The 22,301-nt window shown below is 35.0% G+C and overlaps 2 protein-coding genes across 2 annotated transcripts; one reads left to right on the forward strand and one right to left on the reverse strand.

The window, feature by feature from the left end:
- The first annotated feature begins 13,186 nt into the window (after window positions 1–13,186).
- LOC136823997 (tomoregulin-2-like) lies at window positions 13,187–17,391 on the forward strand. The gene is made up of 5 exons (XM_067080154.1): window positions 13,187–13,511; window positions 14,268–14,396; window positions 14,687–14,788; window positions 15,776–15,880; window positions 16,550–17,391. The coding sequence occupies exons 1-5, from the start codon at window positions 13,211–13,213 to the stop codon at window positions 16,597–16,599; spliced, it is 687 nt and encodes a 228-aa protein (XP_066936255.1). The 5' UTR covers window positions 13,187–13,210; the 3' UTR covers window positions 16,600–17,391.
- Window positions 17,392–17,955: 564 nt separating this feature from the next.
- Window positions 17,956–21,746, reverse strand: LOC136823993 (TNF receptor-associated factor 3-like). Its single transcript, XM_067080151.1, has 5 exons — window positions 21,496–21,746; window positions 21,243–21,371; window positions 20,809–20,883; window positions 19,377–19,451; window positions 17,956–19,097 (listed from the first exon to the last, which is right to left on the reverse strand). Exons 1-5 carry the CDS (start codon window positions 21,520–21,522, stop codon window positions 18,186–18,188), a joined length of 1,218 nt encoding a protein of 405 aa, XP_066936252.1. The 5' UTR covers window positions 21,523–21,746; the 3' UTR covers window positions 17,956–18,185.
- Window positions 21,747–22,301: the final 555 nt, after the last annotated feature.

Consider the following 22,301-nt stretch of genomic DNA (forward strand, 5'->3'; position numbering starts at 1 on the left):
CTGGAAATTCTTTCTTGGATTCCCCCCTGGAAATGCTCGTCCACTCCCCTTATTATCTTATAAAAAAGAACAATTTAAGAATAAAGCTGAGCCTGAAATCGTTGAATTTCCGGGAATGAGAGAACTTCAGTAAAGTGGTCGTGTAATGCCCCCTTTTCATGATTTTTTTCATTTCCACTATCTTCAATGGGAAGGTAGTTTGACATTTCCATTGATACTTGGTGTATCTATAGCCTAAGCTTCTTCAAGAGGTATTTAAATGAGATCATTATTTTAATTAATTGCTAAGAAATAAATATTGATTATATTTTGCAATACGACAGTGTTTTGTTTTGAAAACAAGAAGTCGGGTATAATGAGCGGATGTTGTACCATTGAGTTTCAAGCCCGAAGGGCTAGAGGCGAAACTTTAACCCTTTAGGCTTTAGGCAAGAGAAATTGAAGCCACTTATTCCCCATCCAAAAACGCGCATAGAACGCGCCGTAATCATGATGATGGATTGTATCTAGCGGTTCCCTTGTATTGGAAATATTATAAAAGCATAAAGAAACCCATCTTGCAGTACAATAGCTACAGAAATTATTCATCACGACTGCCTCAATGTTCTTAAAGGTCTTTACTAGTTAGGCCTCCAAATCTAATCACGTTAGCCTTCAGATGTTAGTAACTTTCTGGATTTTACGGCTTTAACCAGCTACAGTATTCAATTGCAGAATTTTTATAGTACCTAGCTACCGAGTGGGGAGGGGGAGGGGTTTCTAAGGAAAATAAAATTTTAGGGTTCCAAGAAAGATGAAATTTTCAGGGATTGAAAGCCACTTCAATACAAAAGTCATAACCTCTGAACTTTGACCTTAGGAAAGTGAAAATGATATTTGGAAGGCTTGCCAAGTATTTCATGAAAATCATTTATAATTTTCTCGTTTGCAGTCTCATGATAGAGATTAAAAACAAACCACATTTAGAACATGTAGCAAGCGAATTGAAATTGGCCAAAGTCATATTTCACAATTTCGCGCTGATATTAAAAATAGAATTTGTATTAATTAATTGAAACATTCTTCTAATCACTTTAAGTGAACGCCTAATTAAATCGATGTTCGTCACTTCCTGCTGTGCACAACAATAACCATTAAAGAAATTAGGAGGTTTATTGGTAATAAATGCAAAATCCAAAACCGATTATTGATATTGACGTTAGATATCCATGGCTACATACCAAAAATCAATACCTTATTACACGAATATTACTAGGCAAGTATTCAACGGCCTTTCAAGGACACTACGGCTGGTTTTAATTAAAGGGGTTTTAATTAACATAAAATTTCTTGATTCGTGTTAATTACATTAGGTTCTAAATGTAAAATTTATAGTAAAAAACTCCAACGTGATTCAGCCTAGGTCCATCACGCTTTATTTAAGGAAAATTAAAAAAGACTCGGTTATTCCATTTCGAAATTCTTAGTGCTCTTAACCTGTTCTTTAAGCCCTTGGTTTTTTTATTTAAGGTCTTAAAGGCAATAAAAAGGGTAGATGATGCTATCGCCCGTGTAATATATTATCATGATATGTTGATATTTAACATAATTGTATATTATAAAACGTATTATTATATACCTGTAGGCAAAAACAGCCATTGAATAATTCCTGATATACCATGGCTATTACAGTATACCACGGTAGAATTTTTTTTTCAAATTTTGCTTTCAAAGTTTGATTTTTTTGTCGCTCTTGTTGTTATCAAAGAAATTCATTAAAATAAATCTATTGTCAATTTCAAGAACAAATTTTATGACTCAAAGTAATTAAGAAAATCATTTAAAAAGAAAACATTCGAACGTTCGATTATGGGAGTGTTTTAAGTGAAACGTTTGACTATTGACATAATGATTTGTTTTTGCCTCTAGGTATATAATAAAACATATATTCAATAGGTTTTCGTTGGTTATTGGATTTATCAACCCTCGGTGATGTATATTCAACTCGGCTTCGCCTCGTTGAATATTACATCACCTCGGGTTAATAAATCTCAATAACCAACTTTTACCCATTGAATATCTGCTTAATATGTTGCGTGGCGGAAAATAGAATCTGTGTTTACGACATTGACATTGAGCCTCGCCGACTATTTTTCGCCCGCGCGGACAAAATTTCCGCCCGACTGCTAATTTGCGTGTTTGAGGTTATTCTTTATTATTCGAATTCGTCTTAGACTATAGCATAGTCTATAAAAAAGGCACATACTGTTTAGCTAAGTTTTTCAAATTTGAAGCATAGATTATTCTTAAGTTGTTGTTTTAATCTGTTCTCTTCTGTTTAATCTAACTTAACTCTCTTCTGTTCTCAGGTTAACTTTCCATATTTTCACTCCTACTCCATTCCAAAGAATTATTTTCTCATGACAACAAACCACAAGTGGTCAGTATTTTTCATACTTTTTGCAAGTTAATGACGGACCTGTCTCTCCAGAAACCTTTCAGGAATGCTGACTCATTACATTTTCTTTTTATAAGAACAATTTTAAAAGAACAATGAGGCTTAAACATGCCAACAAATAAGATTAATTTAAGAACAATAATGAATTTGGAATAACTATATTTTGAGCAAGTTCAGGGTCAAATATGTAAAAATAGCTTTATTACTTGAAACACCTTTTTATAAACAGTTTTTTTGCCCTAGAACCAAGAGCAGGGTAAGATAAGAACGATTTTTATGCTCAAAGTGCTAAATATTGCTGTCATGGCAACTGTTAATTATGAACTTCATTGATTAAAGAACAATTAGAATTATACTCGAATCTCCGAAGGAGATCATGACGTTTTCATGTTGCCTCCATGATGGAGCGTTTGCGTCCTTTGTTGAAGTATTCATTTCTTGGGCTTTCATACACCACTCTTTGATAGTCTTCCTTTCACTTTTCGCAAGATCTTCTGTCACACGGAAGGGCAATCTTTCTCCTTTAGTGATTGCTCTTATTTGCACTGCATTTTTGTCTTCTTCGTTTACAAATCGGACTTTTATTGCTCGATAGCGTTTCTCATGTTCGCTTTCCTTCGAAAACTTTCCGATTCTTTGAGTTTCTTCAATCTTTATATTCCTTAAGCGTAGCATCATATCTAAGACGTTTTCATTTAGATATTCTTCGTTGTAGATTTTGGTTGACTCCTCTGAATTTTCAGTAGATTCGTCAACTCCATGAAGAATTAGATTACATGCTGCAGATTGAATCTGTCGTTCCTCCTGTCTTTCCCTTCGAAATGTGTTTTCTATGTTCTTCTCGATTTGCCTCGATGCGACTGCTGCGTAGCTTTGTGATTTACTTTCTTCTTTCTTTTCAATGATATTTTCCATCTTTTTTTCGATTGTTGCCATTCTGGTCTCAAAGCTTTCCTTTATTTCCCTGATCGTAGTATTAACGTCCCATTAACGTCTTTGGACATTAGTTGAGTGATTTCTAAGATTTCTAAGTACTGTGTTTTCGCAAGCTTTTATCTCCTTTCGGAATCCTGAAATTGTTGAAGTTTCACATGATTTGACCCGTTCCAATAGATCAGGAGTGATCACGACACAGTTTTGACAAATGAAAGCTCTCAATTTGTATGTTAGACGTACCCAGGTTAGACATAACTGGATTTGATAGACAGGGAGCTTTGAACAAATGTAGTGTACGATTCGATTGTACTTCTTACATTCAAGTGTATCTTTGGATCTTCCTTCTTCACTTGTAATACATTCAGATGGGCTGCAAAGATCGTAAATTGATGCTGAATTCGGTTGTTTTTGTAGATTTTCCGGAATTTTATCCGCCATACTGTATTTAGATCTTTTAACAACACATCCGTTCAGTTTTTATTTGACGTCAGGGTGGAAAGGTCAGAATTCTTATTTTAATAACAACCTACGTTTTTGGGGCCGTCTCCGTTTTGGGGCCATATACTGTAAAAAAGGTCTGAAGTCTATACTTTTCATACTAAATTTTACACAAATGTACAGTGATATAAAATAACTTTCATAGACCTATCTGGTAATCAAAATCAACAGGAAAAATTTACTTCAATTGAAAATTAACCATCCAAGGGGCCAGTCACATATGGATTCTTTTTACCATAAACGTCATTTTGACGCTATGTTCAAGTCAGTTAGCGTCAGCCGCCAAAAATCGAACGGACGGACGAACGGACAAGGGTTATAGAATTAGACTTCCAGGTAGGTCCAACAAATGTTTTTTCTGTAAGGTAATTGCTCCCTTGCTTATGAAAACAAAGTATTATGTAATTTGACTTCTACTTTGATCTCGAAATGTTGTGTCTATTATTGTTGCAAGATAGAAAGAAGGGTGTGTAAATAAAACTTCGATCAGCACATGGCAAATATGAAAGTTCTTATTTTCTACATCATTCTACATCATGTTTTTGCAACTTGTTCAAATGTTTAAAGATTCACAAGAGATATAACATTTTGCTTAGAGAAGAGAAATGTTACAATAATCAGCCTGGGAAGAATTCCAGATAAATTCTTAAATGTATACTTAGCAGAATTGTCAGACAACAACCCTTGCTTTACTGTTTATATGTATTTACTACATGAAGACCGTACCATTCGATGGGATTCTACAATGACCAACCATTATGAGAGAACATTCGAATTCGTATCCATGGCAATCTTCAAGGAATTGATTCATAGGGTTATTCACTTCACAAAGCAACTTGAAAATGAAAAGTTAACATCAAAACAAACTTTGGTTGTTACTTTGACCGGAATTTCCAAAGAAGGACGGAAATTTTTCAACCAATTAAGAAATCTACAGGAAACAAATAATTGGGATATCATCATGTTCTGCATGGGTAAAGCTTGTCCATGTCCTGCAGAAGTCCTAATACATGATATGCACCATTGCAATGTCTTCCGTTCGACCCAATAGCTGATTGGTTGAAAGTGACGTATTGACTGCTTTTACGTCACTTCCAACCAATGAGCTATTGGTTCATTGACGTAATGTCAGAAGACATTGCAGTGGTGCATATCATGAATACCAATCCATACAATAATCTTTCCCAACAAATACGTCTCAGATTGGAATTTCAAAAACTTGATAGATCTCATCAAACAGCCAGATTATGTCCGATATCAATTTTACCAAGCTCTCCCACTAGATGATGATTTTTTTAATGAGACTTGCTTGCATGGAATAACCAGGATCGAAATTTCACTCATTTCTACAAACGAAGCTTTTCTCCCAATGGCTTTAATATAAGACAAAAGGAATTGAAAGCGGAACCTTTAAAGATTATTTTCCATGTCAGTTTACGAACTAATGGTATCTATCCAAGATATATTGAAAACTTACAAGAAACTCATGAAAAATATGTTGAAATGTATGAAAGTACCTCTTTATCATCTGTTATCGAACGATGTAATGAAGGGAGAAGCACAGTTTGTGTGAAACTCGACCGAAGAGGATATTCTTACTGGTTATTCTTACCACCAGATGCGATTTTTTTTCATGAACACTTTCACCGAAGAGCTTTAATAAATAATGATAATCCTGATTTTTTGTTCGAATTCATCAACGAGGATATTTGCAGATTACACGGAACTAAAAACTAGGCGGAACAAAGGCTCAGTGGAGCAAGATTTAGTCATTTAATGGTCATTTAGAACCACTGCGTAAGGGATGAGTAAACACTTATACTAAAAATATATCACTTTATCTTAATAGAATTGACTGAATTTTCAATTAGTTCATTTTTCCAAAAATTCTTTGGAATCATTCTTTTGCCCTGTAAAGTCCCGGGGGAGGGGATATCGTCAAATTTATCTTAATAGAATTGACTGAATTTTCAATTAGTTCATTTTTCCAAAAATTCTTTGGAGTCATTTTTTTGCCCTGTAAAGTCCCGGGGAGGGGATATCGTCAAATTTATCTTAATAGATTTGAATGAATTTTCATTTAGTTCATTTTTTCTTTATTTCAATTCAATTTTTTGCCCTATAATGTTCCAAGGTATTAGGCCTTACTCTTGAAGAGTTTTATGCTCGGAAGAAAAGAAGGTGTGAGGTAGCCTAGGCGGTCGACAAAAAATTGCGTAAAGGAAATAGGACGCGAAAACCCCCAAAATCAAGAACAATTCAAGAACAATCTTAATGGCCTGTTATTTTCTAAAGCAAATGATAGGTCGAGAAAGTAAAAAATAGGCCTGAAATTGACCTCAAATGTTTCATAAAGTAACAAGGAATAAGATTAGCAGTGATTCTTATAAAAAAATTGGCATCTATGAAGCACATGAATATGAACTTTGGTACTACCTTGATCCAATAAGGATATATTACCAAAACCATACAAAAACCTTAGCGTCACTGAAGTATAACCGCAGGGAATAGAGCTGAATCTCCTATGAAGGATTTTCAAAAGCATTTATTTCCTCGTGCTAGATTCAATCTATCATCTAAAATGTGACGCTCTGAAATTTTAAGGTAACACTTTCGATCGCCTGGGAAAGCTTTAAGATTTCTACTTTAATCGTAGACATTTTAGTGAGACTAATTTTAGCGTATATTAGCGAGTCAGGAAAATCTTGATTTTTTTTGGATTTATTTTAGCGAATCACGATTTCCAAAAATTTCGCGTGGATAAATTTTAGAGAATACCCGTATTGCATTATTGACTGAATTCGTTTTCTAGCATTTCTTTGCACTGAAACTCTTCCTATTGATAAAAATGTATCAAGGCAATATAACCAGAAATTTCGCGCGGATAAATTTTAGCGATCTGTCGATTCGTCGTCTTTTAGCGAGATTTATGTTAGCGAAAATAGGGAAAACTCGCTAAAACGCTAAAATTAGTCTCGCTAAAATATCTACGATTAAAGTAGCTTTCGGTTTTATTTCATTAATGAGCGTAACTAGGCTAGACAATAAGGAAGTGAAAAGCTTGTTGGTGCCAAAGGAATAAAGACTAGAAACAAGCAAATAAACCTTGATAGAAATAGCTTACAATCCCCGTTTCCCCGTATTTCATAAAACCGTCACTACAAACACGGGTCTTTGATAAGAGTCGGAAATAGGTCCGGAATTCTTAAGTGTTTATAAATGGAACATGGAAACATTATTAGTCTACTATTGACAGTTATAACAGACTTTGCTATTTTTATTATAAGAACAAGTTGTAATAAGACACCCCTTCTCACAGACCCACTGGGAACCCTTCCCACTGGAAAAATTGACCAAAATATCGTCCTCGGTGGGAAAGTATCCTCCTTTTGTCCCCACTGAAAATAATCAAATAAACCAATCCTCACTGCTAAATATAATGCTATTTTCCCCATCCCCACTGAATTTCTAACTCGAAAACAAAAGAATAGAAATCCCCAGCCATTAAAGCTATGGAAATATCAATCCTCGTCGAGTTTGAGTACGTTATTTTCAACCCCTGGTTGAAAAAATCCTACTGGGTCTGTGAGAAAGGGGTGTAATAAGCACGAACATCTCCCTCAAAAAGCACTAAGGGTTTCTTATAACCAAGAAAAACTAGATGTTACATTTGCTTAAGAGGTTGTCTATAGAAACAAGAGAGACACTTAAAGTCTGGTCAAGTACATACAAGTATTAGAAATTTAAATCTCTGCCTTCTTTTGGTAGACGTAAATTTTCTCTAAGAACAATCTTAAGAGCACATATGAAGCTCGAAGCTCATAACTTGTGAAACATAAAAGAAGGAAAACTAAATGGCAAAGATATCAAAAGCATTTTGTAATCAAACAACTTTTGAACATTTCAGCCTCAGGAAACATGTTATATTCTGAGAGTTTAGGTAGACTACCTTTGGTTCTTAATATATAAAGCGTATTCTACAAGTGTGAGATTATAATACCATTCGCATGCTAACAAAGGTTTTACACTTTGGGGGAGAGATGATTTTTCTACAAATATGGCATTAGAGTCTCAGAAAAGATGCTGCACCATCGTAGAGAGTTTTATTAGGGTTTGACGACAAATTAAGTGTTGAATAAAAATAAAACTAGTTTGTTTTTTTAGACTCCTCTCAACTCATTAAAAATCACAGTCAGTCGAAATATTTTCGTAATCTCGTTTGTTTTTGGGTTAAACTTTTTATCGATGATGATAGATTCAACATTGCAGTCAGAACACTTTTCTGGGTGACAGAATGATGGGAATTGATGAGTGAAAAATGAAGTTCGCCGATAAAATTAGAAAAATTAAGGTTTGACAGACAGAAATATCATACAAGAAAGGATTTCATTGAGTTCGAAAGGGTTGCTTTGGACGAGGGTTTCTCAACCTTTTCGAGGGTCGGTTTTCGGAGGTCGAAGTCCGTCCATTACAGCGGTTACGTTACGCGCGGAGTTTATAGCCCTTATGCCGTTATATTATAAAATCGTCGGTAGAGTTTCAAAGAAACTGGCAAACCGACTGTAAACTCTTTTAGGCAAACAAAACCCGTTTGGGAATTTTCTTCGACTGTGGGATTTTTTCTTAGATAGTGATTTTAGTCTACTACGCATATCGCCGGGATTATCCAACCCTTTGAACGAGCGTGGTCAATTTTATCCTGCATAACACAAATGTAGACTTATTTGCTTTAAGGGCTCTGACCATAGTGAATTTTTCATAATTGCCGTGTTTAAAATTTGTTTTCTGACTGATGTAGCCAACAAAACTATGGCATGTTATACATTTTCTGTTAGACAAACTATTCCTGAATCTGAAAATTCAAAAATTGCATTGAAAAAATTTGATGAAGAAGAAAATGAAGACTTTTGCGAGGAAGAGTATTTCAACTTTGAAGAGCTTATTTTCGGCGAAGAAAAAACATTTTGAAAAAAAATTCGCAGGAGATGGTGTATCTTTTTACCGAACAATAATGATTTTTGCGGAAAATTTTTTTAAATGCTTCTTTGTCTCGAAATCTTCAAAATAGTGGTTTTTCATCAATTTTTCATCTGGATTTTGCTTTAACCCTATTCGGCCTAGGGGGGGGGGGGCTCTTTCTGTTCGGCGGTCAAACTATTGGTAATAGTTCTTGAAATAATAGAGCTTTTGCCGTGAAATTTTCTGTAAATTCCTAACTTTTATTTAGCTTCAAAATAAATAAAAATTTGACACCTAAATATTTTCACACCTTGAGCATGATGACATTTCTGACAGTAAGGTGTCACAAAAATTGACACTTTTCTAATACAAATTTATTTTTGATGTCAAATATATCATTTAAACCGTAATTTAATGAATATTTAGGATGAAATAAGCATTTTAAACTCAGACAACTTTTTTCTAAAGCCTTTGTTAGAACATAATAGCTATTTATAAGAACAAAGGAAATTTTCGGTTTTTGCTCACTTTGGGCATGATGAGTGACGTCATCAAAAAATTTTTTTGTCAAAAGTTACCTTACGTGACAAGGATCTTGTGTGCCAAATTTCATCCAAAAAAACCGACTAGATCAAAAGTTAAGGGGTGGTACAGGAAAAGCCCCCCCCCTAGTTCTGAACCGCCCCTAAAAGCCTAGGTTGAATAGGGTTAAAAAACAGTCATAACTTTTGACACATCTTTTTAAAAAAATTTATCGCAAAATTTAAAATAGTTCAATTCTTTGCGGACAGTTTGAAAAAAGTTCGAAACAAAAAGGTTAATTACCCATTAAAACTTAGCACTTTTTATAAAAGAAGGTGATGCAACATATTATTAACGTTTTTTAATTTCGCATAGCGAAAGTATTACGATCGTCTTTCGCGGCGGCGGTGCGGAAAAAAAATTAGAAAACGAAAGTAGTTGAAACTTCTAGAACATTCTCGAAGATTCTATAATATGAACTCACTCAGGGGGGGCAAGCAGTTAGTACAGAACACTATGTGTACTAACTGATTTTTGGAAAAATCTGTACCCCACCACCACCCCCTGTCACTAAGTACACCGTGTACTAACTGCTTTTGACCTTGCTCAATATATATACCACCCCCCAAAATAAGGATCCGTCTCTCTACGGTGCATTCCAGGTGAATTTCACACTCCAGAGAGGTTTTATGAGGTGTGTTTTTACCTGTTTTTACCACTAACTACTTTCAAACAAATGAAAATATAACAAATAATGGAGGTCAATGATGAGAGTGAGTACGAATTTACAAGGACTAGCTGGGACTAGGAAATTTTAAAGTATCTTTTTTATCCTTTTTCATGGTTCCGACTGGGGTTCTAGGCCCCCCCCCCGCCAAATTTAGGTCCCCCCTGAAAGCAAAGTCCCCCCAGCTTGATAAAAGTCTTTATATAATCTGTTTTTCCCGATTATGGATCGGATGATCGGATTACCAAAACAAAATAAAAAACGTTCGAAAGTTCGAAATTTTCAAATTCAAATGTTTTTTTTGACCTTTGTTAACTGAATTCGATTGTTTTATTTTGAATTATTTCTAAGAGTTCTAAGAGTTCCTGGAAGTGTGATGTCATGTGTCAAGCTGTTAAAAGGTATTCCTGACTGTCCTAGAAAGAAGATCCATAAAAAAGATAGAATCATAAACCTGTCATAAACTGATAACAGTCAAAATCTGAGAAAAACTAGTTTAAAATTCTCAGTTTTGAAAACAGTTACTACACCTTTTTACTTCCAAAATTCTGTATACACCACCCCTTTTGGCAGTTAGAACAAAGGTGTACTAACTGTATTTGCAAATTTGAAAATATACACCACCCCTTTTGGCAGTTAGTACACAGATGTACTTACTGCATTTCGCAAATTTGAAAAATGGACCCACCACGGTACTAAGTGTCATGGGTGTCGTGTACTAACTGCTTGCGACCTGCAAGTACTTACACACACGACCTGCTCCAAAATCGATTTCCTACTAGTCATTCAATAAATTCTCAAATATGTAATTCCACGTCGCAATGATATGGATGCAAGGCAAGTAACAGCAGTAACAAAGTAGCAGTAGCTTAAAGGTAAAACATTTTTGCAGAAAAAAAATTTGCCTTAAAAATTTAAATTAATTTCCATCAAATTTAAAATATTCATGTAATTTTCCAAATTTGTGCTTTTCGAGCCTTGAAACAGTTATTTTTGATTTATCTACAATTTTGAAAATAGTCAAAGATATTGGTATGATATTGAAATGTAACTTGGCCACACTGGGACAGTTCACATTCTATTTATTGCATTCTTTTAATGGTGAAGGTGTTGGGGTGTACTTGTGCATAAATAGGTATATACCAGGTATATGCTGATGCTAAGGTTCTGTTTTTAACCTTCCCAAGTCGTCTCGGAATTATTTAAGGTACGAACTTGAAAAGTCAAAAAAATCTCTAGAAGGTTAGAACATTTTTTGAAAATGTGCTCTAAGAGTCACTTTTTCGCCTTGTCTCTGTAAGGGTTACTTTATTCTCTGTTAGAGGTCCGATTGGCATTCTTCAACCCTTGTATTCCCCAGTCGTTTAATATGATTATTTCATTTATGAATAATAGTAGAGGCCACTATGTCTTCCCGTGTGCAGCAGCTTGTTGATATTTTCAATTTTTGCCTGTCGAAGGTTGGAGCTTGGGAGTACGCCCAGCCAGCACATTATCACAGGCAAAATTTAAAAATATCAATTTTGGCTAATGCACTTCTTAAAAAGGATTTTTTGACTTTTTCGTTATAATATTTTATGTTCACCATAGGTATTCTTTCCAAAAAAAAGTAAAATTTTTGAATTTTGACAAATATTTATTTTTCGATGACGTCATCGTTTCATGACGTCATTTTACCTTATTTCCTTAATATCTCATGATATATTCATTTTCAGATATATGTTGTGATCTTTTTTTTCATCAGTTTTTCATGCTCTTTCGAATGGAACAAAAATGTTTTCAATTTTGACGACTTTTTGGTTGCCATAGTAACCAATGACGTCAGTTTCCATGGCAGCGGGTGGTCCCACCCGGCCCCACCTCTCAAATTTTGATCTTCTACATTTAAGGAACAATATTCAATCATAAAATCCCTTTGCACAAGCTGCTGCACACGAGAAGCTTTTTCGCGACATAGTGGCCTCCACTATAATCAAATACTTTGCGAAATTTTCGACTCTGAGTCGTCTTGTTTAAAGTTCATAACGTCATCATTGCAAATAACTTCTTAATTACTCTTAAGGGGGTTGATTAAAAAGCAATTTATAAAGGCAATTCTTTGTTAAAAGTGTCAAAGAATCTAAAACATAACTTTTATGTTCAGATACTAAAATCAATTTTCTGACTATGGTCAGAGCCCTTAAGCAATTATCCGTGTGTAGAAAAGAGAGCTTGGCTAATAAATTTCACCTTTAGAATCATTGACCTTCATTGACTTTTTTTCAAGTGGAAAAAACATTAAGTGAGAACCACAGAGAAACACTTTAAATTTTCTCTTTTAAACACAGGTATTTTCTATACTGTTTACATTTTTGTATATTCTCGAGTAGCCATCGCTTCACTGTTCACTGTCAAGAAAAGTTAATACCAACTACAATTGACGCACTCTAATTCGATTTTCAAGGGGCATTGGATTTTCAAAGGGCATTGGATTTTCAAGGGGCATTGGATTTTCAAGGAATATGTGTAATAGAGCGTCGTTTAAGAGAGTTTCTTGCTGAACTTGGTTCACAGAGAAACGAGATGAGCTGGAGTTTTTACAAGATACTTCACTAATTGGTCATTTAAAGTGATAGAGATGACGCGTTCTTTAGAAAAGTAATAAGATTCTTTTATTACATCTTAACGACCAACCAAATCAAACAAGAGCTTGTAAAAACTCCAGCTTGTCCCAGAGAAACCTGGTATATAACACCCCTGTCTCAGTGCCCCGGTGGCATGATTTCAGTACATGATTTTTTTCAGTACATGGTTTCAGTACATGATTTTTTCCTACGTCACTGCAGTAATCAAATTTTTATTGCACTCATTTGTAATCATCCTAAATGGCTTGGGAATTCAAGAACTGTTTTTTATTGTCGCTGTCTTTATTCAATTTATATCTCAATTCACAAATGAGTGCAATAAAAATTTGATTACTGCAGTGACGTAGGAAAAAATCATGTACTGAAACCATGTACTGAAAAAAATCATGTACTGAAATCATGCCACCGGGGCACTGAGACAGGGGTGTTATATAGGAGTACTGAGTCCGAGTGTTATTATCATAAAAAATTCTTCTCAGCATTTCAGATATAAAAGAATCAAAAAATATGTATAAGATATTGACATTTATATTACTGGCTTCAGAAATTTGTTGTCAATGGATACCAGTGGAGAAAAACGAAGATTCACCTTGCTACAACTATAAATGTCCTTTCGGTCAACGTTGCGTCATCATCAATAATCAACCTATTTGCAAGTGCAACCACAACTGTGATAAATCAGAGAAAACTGGACCAGTTTGTACGAAGAGTGGTCGCACTTATCCTAATTTGTGTAAATTAAAACAAGATGAATGCAAGAGAGGCGATTACATAATGGTAGATCATTTCGGTGCTTGCAAAACCGGAGGTTAGAAATTAAATTCAATTGTGCTTTAGCCTTTGACGTACCTTAGCCTGCCCTTTTGTGTGAAAAAAAATTAAATCTTTATCAGCTGAGCCAAGCTGGAGAAATTTAAGTTAGAAGTTGCCTCATATTATTCATCGTTAGTTGACTTGGCTAGTCATCATCTTTCGGGTTAGAATTCCTCTTTTAACTTTACAAATGATTCATTGGTTTTAACTTCGAAAGAAAGAATGGAATTTGATGTTTCTTGATGCTTTTTCTATGATGTGAAATTTCATCAAAAGGATTACAAAAGTGTAAGCCAAATAAGTATTAAAAACGCATTTAAAGCACTGTTTACATTGAACATAGATAATAATCAAGGGATGATCTCCTGAAAGTGTAGTCAACACATTGGTTGCATCGTATTACTAAGCGATGAGTTACCAAGCTCATATATGAAGAGTTTAAGATTATAATCAACAAAAGAAGAAAAGCTTTACACCACCTTTGGTCAAATGATTCGAAATAGAAGGCCAAAAAAAAGCGGGATGAGGTCACAAAGAGACTTATAGTAACCAATTTGTTACAAGCCAAAATATGTAGAGTTTAAGATTAGAATTAACGAAAGAGGAACCTTTTTTTACGCCTTTTGTGTTCCACAATTTGATATAAAAGCCAAAATCGTGGGAAGAGTTCGAAATGAGAGGCACTGCTAAGCGTGAAAAAGCAAGGTCATTAAAATATTGATAAGAGCACTTTTCATTTTGTTTATTTCAGCCATCCGTTGTTATGACAACAAGAAAGAGAGTGAGTTGGGATTGTGTAAACAATGGAAAGAACACGGGGCATGTACCAAACACACCAATTTAATGAAACGGTTCTGTAGAGCAACGTGCGACATGTGTGGTAAGCCTTACTATTTGCTTTATTCGGGAAATAGTTCATACCCCTATGTTGAGGAGGTGTGACGTACAGGGTAATATGGAAAGTAAAAATTCCAGGGGGTCAGGTTTTTTGCTTTTTTGTGTAAAAATTAACAATGGTCAATAAAATGAGGTTGAAAACATTTTCTGGAATAACGCAATTTTTCTGATATTGTCCAAATAAAAACTAGATTTCAAGCAAACGAAATTTGCCGAATCATCAAATTTTTGCAACTTACTATATTTGTCTTTTGTCTTTTTTCTATTCACTAGACGTGAAAGCATTGCCAGCTGCTTGCATGGAATCCAAGTTCGGATGTTGTCCTGGTAACAAAATACAAGCTTTAGGTCCTCGAAATAAAGGCTGTTTTAATGGTAAGTCAGCAATATCCATTTCGATCCCATTAATTTCCCATAATGCTTCTTGTTCTTTTTGTGAAACCATAATTGGCACAAAAATAAAAACTTTTTAGAAAAGCAAATTATACCAAACTCTTGCGTTATCTGATTTTCAGATGGGGGATTGGCGGCCGCCAAGGCAAAAGCCCTGGTTGGACCATTGAGTTTCAAGCCCGAAGGGCTAGAGGTCAATCTCTAACCTTTCTCAGGCAAGAAAAATTGAAGCCTTAAAATAGGCGCCGTATTTTTGATGACGGATTGAATCTAGCAATTCCTTTGTTTTTGAGTGATATATTTTTCGAAATTAAGCGGTAAATTTTAGTTTCAGTCTGTCATTTGTGTAAAAACCAGACGGGTCGCTCAAGGCCGCGCAACTTTGGTAGGATTTGTTGGCTTCAAATCCTACCAAAGAGATTGACCTCTAGCTCTTCGGGCTTGAAACTCAATGGGTTGGACCTGCCAATCCCCAACAACGAGGGCTGGGTTATCAGGCCTCCCGCACTGATTTATAAAGTCCGAAGGGCTAAATGTCATACTTTAAGCCATCGCAGGCAAAAAAAGTGAATATCGCAAGAAGAATTTTTTCCATTGTTTCCGGAAATCCTCGAAGCTTCTGATTGGTCAAGCATTGAAATTCTATTATAATGTCGTGTGACGGAGGTAGAATTTCCTACCTAACCACGGCGGCACACTTTTCAGCCAAAGCACGACATCTAGCCCATCGGGCTTTCTAATCTGTACCTCCCGATGAAAAATCCTTGACGCGGTCTCGCAAAATTCCGTAATGTAAACCTTCCAGATGTTGAAAATTTTCCCGACATTCAGAGCTTTAGCGTGTTGGAATTAAAATTTCTGCATCTGAGTGCCAGATAAACTCTGGCGTGGAGCCTGATGAGTTGCACGGAAATATGTATGCAAAGAAAAATATTTTCATTCACCTTCTTGCTTGTTTGCATACGACAGGTTGCCGAGATGGTCGCTTGTGCCCATTCTTCCCAAACTTCTGTGGTGATGAAGCCAATAAAGAAACAATGAAGAAATTTTGTCCTTACACATGTCGATATTGCGGTGAGTATGATAGATCCCAACTACTCTGGAAAGAGAAAGAAAACTTACAATAATAGATAATCTATAGAGAGCCAAGATATTACTGAATACCCGAATGAATACCCTTGCAATGTTTTATGAATGTTCTTAAATATTGAAGGCTTCGAAACCTCGTGTTGTTTTTGTAGAGCCAAAACATGCATTTGATGTCATATCGATATCAATAGCAATACCTACCATAACGATTTAGCCCCCGGGGAGGGGAGGGTACTTAGGCAAATTGAGGGTACGGTATGTGTCGCCCTTAAGGGTACCTTTTGTGGATTTCCAAAGTCCCGCTAAAAGTCGGAAAAATCAGAAAATCAAATTTCAGTCCCACCAAGGGTCGTAGAAATAGGAAGACTTCAACTTTTTAACCCCCGGAAAGATAAAAACTTGGTCAAATTTGTCCCAATAAGGTTCGTAAAATTTACAAAATTTTCCTTTGTTTTCTCTTTTTTAGTCCCGGCAAGGGTCCAAGGGTCGAAAGTCGGGCGGCACCCCCCGTCAGCTAGCCCTAGTACCACCCCCCCCGGGATTTATCTAAACTGAGCCCGACCCCGATTTGAACCTAACAACTCAATTTCTAATTCCGTTGTACACTTCCTTTCCGGTCATAATTTATATTGGAAATTTATTCCTCTGTTATAGTACCTGAAGGCAACGAGCGTGTGGAGATTCTAACCGAAGATAACTTGTAAAAGAGCAATTATAAAAAATCATACAAAGAGACACGTTGGTTTGCTGGCTTAACCAACAATGATTACCCGTCTACCATCTTTAAAGGGAGATGGTTCTTCTTAAAGGAATACTTCGAAACAACCAAAACTAAATAAAGCTTTTTATTTCAAGTGAAGGGATATAGTGTTAATTATAAAAACTTTCTGAAACAGGAAAAGACTTTTTAAGATTTTAATTGAGGTATGGCTTTAGAAATCCTTTCATATCTCAAGCATCACATTGAAATACAACTTGAAATTTTGCACAAAGACAGTCTGATAGTTTCTCTAGTATAAAAACTTTTATAATTCAATGCCAATCATTTTTGGAAATTTGTATTTAAAAATGCTGTTTCCATTTTAGCGAGATCGTATGTTATCTCAAAGTATAGCTTTAAGGAGAACATTCTCCCTTTAAGGAAAAGCAGCTAAGAAAATAATTGACAGCTCATGTTATGTTACAGCTAGCTTGCTTATATCACTTTCCAATTGAGAACACATCTTTTCCACAGAATTTTTAGAAGTCGAAACAATTTGCTTTGGAGAACTTTGATCTGGTGTAGAAAATGCTGTAGTCGTGAAAATTCATGACTGTGTATGTTATACGGAGCGAAGATTTGGATGAAAAATAGAAGAGCTACAATTTAATACAAAACAAATCGATATCAAGTAAAATAGGTAGCTTTGATATATTTTGTAAATAATGATTTTATATAATTTTACCAAAAAAAAGTTGTTACAAAGTCAGTACAATAGTGAGAAAATCCGATTTTTACGGACAAAAAAAATTTTTCCGGGCATTGCAATTTTGTATCATTGTGCAAAAACTTAGATAAAACTGATGAGCAAATCCCAAGAGAAAAGCTGGTAACAGCAGACGAACGGACAAACACCGGTTAATTCATAGGACCTCCGGGGAAGGTCTTTCAAGGTGGGTGATATTCTTTGCTTCACAGATGTAAAAGGTGTACTCTTAGACCATGTTCAGACGTTACAGTTCCGTTTCGCTCCGATGTGATTTTCGTTACGGATCGAGAGTATTGATATTAGTTTCGGAACGTTTCGGAGAGAGAAAACAGAGCAGTTCCGTTCCGATGAAAAATAGTGGAGCGAAACCGTTTCGATCTGTTTTTCTTTGTAACGTCTTCTTTTTCGACGTTTCGAATTTTTACGTTCACACTTGTTTCGGAACCGTTTCGTTTCTGAACATGGTCTTAGGTTCCAAATAACCACCCCTGATTGTTAATTTTCGAAAATTATTTGGAACCAAAAGAGTATTTGTAATCTTTATAAACTCTTCACTTACTCTAAAAAGAAGAAGAAAACATACGTCCAAAATATCCAAAGGCGAAGTCAATCTAAGAGTAAGGTCAAGTAATTACTGTAATTACCATCGATCATTTAGGTTTAAATGGAGGTCTTAAATTGAAAAGTTGATTAAATACGATAAATAATTCGATCGACTAATCCAAGGCTCCACCCATAAATACAATTTCTTGGAAATGGATAGTTTGTTTCAAATGTAGTTTACACCATTTACTGAGTATAAGATCAATTCATTTCAAATCTTATGCAACACTATCATTCATAGTTATGTTCTTGAATAAGCCGTGCTCAAATGCTGACGGATTTCCAAGCTGGTAAGCCCATGGATTAAATGGTCTTTTAAATGAATCTTTCAATCTACCTCCTTCATCTGTACTTCTTATCACAGTTTGAGCAATTTCAACTCCATTAAAGATTAAAGTGAAAGTCAACGATTTCCAAGGCATTGGCCATTCTAAAGTATCGTCACGAGGTCCCACCTCATTCTCATAGTAAACTGATACATAAGTTTTTGTTTTGTCTTGATTGGTCATGCGAAACCAAGAGGAAACATATCCTTTATAACCATGCTTAGTAAAAAACATTGGCGAATTATGTGGCAACCAAGTCGGGCCAGTGTCAAATTTCTCTTTGAAATTTTCGATGGTCCATGTATAGTTACATAGTGATGGTGCGCAGATAGCCAAATTTAATTCCTCTTTTTGATGCCGTTCTTTGACTTTTTCAACTTCCTGCTTAGTCAGCATAAATTCTTCTTTCAAATCAAAAAGAGATTTATCGGTTGTCTTCAACTTCGTCAGCAATTTTTTCTCCAAGGACTTGATGGCGGTTTGGTTCATCTGAACTTTGATTTCTATTTCGCCGATCCCTTTCAATTTCTCTTCTGCAATTTTTAATCTCTCCGCTAATACATGAATCAATTTGTCTTTTGCTTTCAAGTCTCGATCAAGATCCAACCGGACTTTTCCGATTTCGTTATCCCTCATTTTCAACTGTTCAGCAAATTCATTTTTCATTTGTTGAGCTTTAAAATCTTTCGCAGTCAACCTTTGATCGAATTCTTTTTTCATTTTGAAAATCTCACTTTTCATTTCAAGAGACAAATGCATGTTGGCCGATTGTGCTATATGATTGTCCACTTGTAATTTTGTGCCCTGAAACCCAACAATTTAGAAACTGCGTTAGCTTTTTAAATAATATATCTGGCTTATTACCTATATACTTTACTGTACTTACTTAGATGACAAAAAACTGGATAGTGCTGCCGTACAGCTACTTTGAAAAATAAGACAAAATAAAGATACTGTAGCACTTTATCAACGAAAGAGTCTTTTTTAGCCAGCCAGCTTAGTTCGTCTCTCGAATTATTCGGAAATTTTCATTTCATTCCTTTGGAAACTGAAAAAAGCAGCTTTAACATAAGAAAAATTTACCTTAAAGTAGCATCCTGAGTCTTTGTATTCACAAGAGGAGATCATTGGACATATTGTATCAACGTGATTCGTTATCTAAAGAAGAATCTGTAAACTAAAATATTAGTACTAGTAATAACATGTATTCTTTTCGAAACTTATAAAAACATTCGAAACTATAAAAAAACATTCGACTGACACTCTTATTTTGATTGGGTTAAAAATTTCGTACAATATTTTGTTAACCAATCAAAATATCGTACGATACTTTTCTTTCAACCAATAGAAATTTTTGTTTACATCAGGGCGATTACAAAAAAGCGGGGCTATTACGGATTTATCGCCCCGCTCGTCCTTTACAAATCTAAGCTAAATGTAATGAACCATATAATTATGTCTGCAATTGTAGAATTATAAGATGTTATGAGATGGGATTTAATCCAAAAAATCCCTTGAAATACTAATCTTGTCTCACGAATAGACGTCTCCCCCCCACTAATTGTTAAAAGAAAAAAAATCCATCCCCACGCTCTTATTGAGACCCCCCCGCTAATTAAAATTCGAATAATTCAATGTTTTATTACAGTGTAGATAGACCTTAAACTTAATAAAATTTTCCTTTTTGTTAGTAAGTTGGTTCTTATTTACGTGTTCATTTGTTAAAGTTTCTTTTTTGTTCTTGAAATTGATATCAGTTAAACAAAATTCAAATTAACCCACTCTTATTCTCCTATTAGAATTCAGAAAATTTTCCTGCCCCCTGCTTATTCGGACCCCTCCCCTGTCTATTCGGGAGACAAGAGTAAGTTATTTCCACTGTTGTCGTTATTGAAGCAAATGTTCGATTTGCGTAAGGGGTCACCTTTACAGATTTGTACTAAAATGACCTCTTAGTAAGATATTTCGAGTTTTTCAACCTCCGGTCTTTCGGGCATCTTAAAAATCGGAGTCAAGTAACTCGAAAAAAAAAATCATACACCAAAAAAACCAAGTTAAAAGATTCCAAAAAATAAATTTCATAAGTAAATTTTTTTTTAGTTTCATAAATTTAATAAAACTTTCATAAACAAAAATACGAAAAATTAAGAGGCGCCTTAAAAATAAGAGTTTGCTAACTATAAAAATTAAGCTTCATCATAATCAAACGAGTTAATTAACTCGAACGATTAAGGTAACCACAAAAAAATCGAATTTTTATAAATCTTCTAATATGACGTCACACCTCTCAAGTTAAGACGTCACAAATAGGTAACTAGGGTTTACCAAACTCGGGTTTTCAGGGCCTCACAAAAAGTTATCCCGAAAGTTTTAATGGTTTGTATTCAAGGCCTAAAAAACCCGAGTTAAGAAAACGCGAGTTACGACGTCATAACTTTAGGGTTTTTTAAGGTCTTTTAACTCGTGTTTCTCAGGCCCCTCTGATACTATACAAAAGATAACAAATCGTTCTTACGTTTTTACGGAGCACGAATTCTCCACAATCCAATTCACAAGGAACGGTCACAAAACCACAAGTTTCCAGGTGAACCTAAAACAATGATAAAGGATTGTTATTAAATCTATTTCAAAATGAAATTGAAAAGGGTTTACTACCTCAGTTATAGATAACCCACTCTACCCCTCCTCTAAATATCATCAAGTAGACTCCCCCCATCCAAGGTGATATGGTTTCACTTCATAAATTGGCCCTAATGAGAGCATAAGTTAAAGTATCCAATTTAGTAAAAATTTGCGTAAAGTGTGGAGGGTCTTTAGGATTTTAACACAGTGCCAGATCCCAAAATTAGAATTTGGAAAGAAAGATTCAAAGTACTATCCCCCCACTTTTCAAAACTTCTTTATTCTGCGTACAGATGACATCAAATGAAATAACGACTGAAAACAAACCTCTTTCCCTCTGAGCTCATGCTGCCACGTACATCCATCAACAAAATTCGGACATCGAATCTTCAAACTGAGTATTTCTCTTTTTTTTCCCATTGAATCTCTTGCCAATCTTTGGGGCATTTTCCCGGACTAAAATAAATTAATTTGAGTAGTAGATTCTTTGCTTAACGAAAAAATTCATAGAGCACAAGAAAATGACGACTAACAAAAATATAGAAAATTTCGACGTGAACTGACTACTGTTCACACTTACTTCTGAAGATGAAATTCCCCAATACATTTTTCACAAAATCGATGCCCGCATTTCACGGCTTGCACTGGTTCTCGCAAAACCAAAAGACATATTGCACAAGTGATGTCATCTCTATTGATTTCTTTGGCGTTCTGTACAGAATTTTCTTCTGTTGTTTGAGATATTTCAGATTTTTCGTCTTCCCAGATGAACGTCACATCAAAACCATACTCTTCTGGTTTACAAGCTGCCATATTTTTTAAAAATCTATCGGCGACCAGGATCGAACTTTCACAAATAGTTATAGGGTCAGATTAAAAAGAATTTTCCGTTTCTCTTCCCTCTCCAAAACTATAACTTGCTACGGTAAGCTCATATCTCGATACTATCACTTTCAAAATACCTCTTGAACAAAAAAATCTATCAAAAACAGAATATAGACAAATCAAGGGCCTTGAAATTTAAAGACACAGCATTCCTTAGAAAAATGAAACAACTTAGGTAAGAGTGATAGTTCCTTTATAATAACACTGTAGAACATTTCGCCCTAAAAACACACGTTTTTCTCAAGAATTATCCTATAATACGCTATCATTTAGATCAGCAATTTGAGCATAAAATCGAAAAATCAGTAAGCCATCAAGGTTATTCATTTTTTTCGAATTGTTGATTCATTGTTCTTAGTAACAGTTAATAAAATAGTGTAATTCAATCTTTTCATATGGGCATTAATGATTGTATTCCATATTCACTCATTTTATTTTATTTATTCATAGAATTATTACTCTCGGGTGCCTAAATAGCCGCCCCCCCCGCTAATTAATTTT

The sequence above is a fragment of the Clytia hemisphaerica genome, unplaced genomic scaffold (assembly GCF_902728285.1).
Source record: "Clytia hemisphaerica strain Z4C2 unplaced genomic scaffold, Clytia hemisphaerica genome assembly, whole genome shotgun sequence".
NCBI classification, from domain to species: domain Eukaryota; kingdom Metazoa; phylum Cnidaria; class Hydrozoa; order Leptothecata; family Clytiidae; genus Clytia; species Clytia hemisphaerica.

Excerpts from the sequence above, each read along its gene's own strand:
- LOC136823997 (XM_067080154.1), top strand. The coding sequence starts at position 13,211 with ATGTATAAGATATTGACATTTATATTACTGGCTTCAGAAATTTGTTGT. Across the intron at positions 14,397-14,686 it reads AGCAACGTGCGACATGTGTG|ACGTGAAAGCATTGCCAGCT; the intron begins GTAAGCCTTACT and ends TCTATTCACTAG. Across the intron at positions 15,881-16,549 it reads TTACACATGTCGATATTGCG|TACCTGAAGGCAACGAGCGT; the intron begins GTGAGTATGATA and ends CCTCTGTTATAG.
- LOC136823993 (XM_067080151.1), bottom strand. The coding sequence starts at position 21,522 with ATGTATTGGGGAATTTCATCTTCAGAA. Across the intron at positions 21,372-21,495 it reads GGGGAATTTCATCTTCAGAA|TCCGGGAAAATGCCCCAAAG; the intron begins GTAAGTGTGAAC and ends AATTTATTTTAG. Across the intron at positions 20,884-21,242 it reads ATGAGCTCAGAGGGAAAGAG|GTTCACCTGGAAACTTGTGG; the intron begins GTTTGTTTTCAG and ends TCATTGTTTTAG.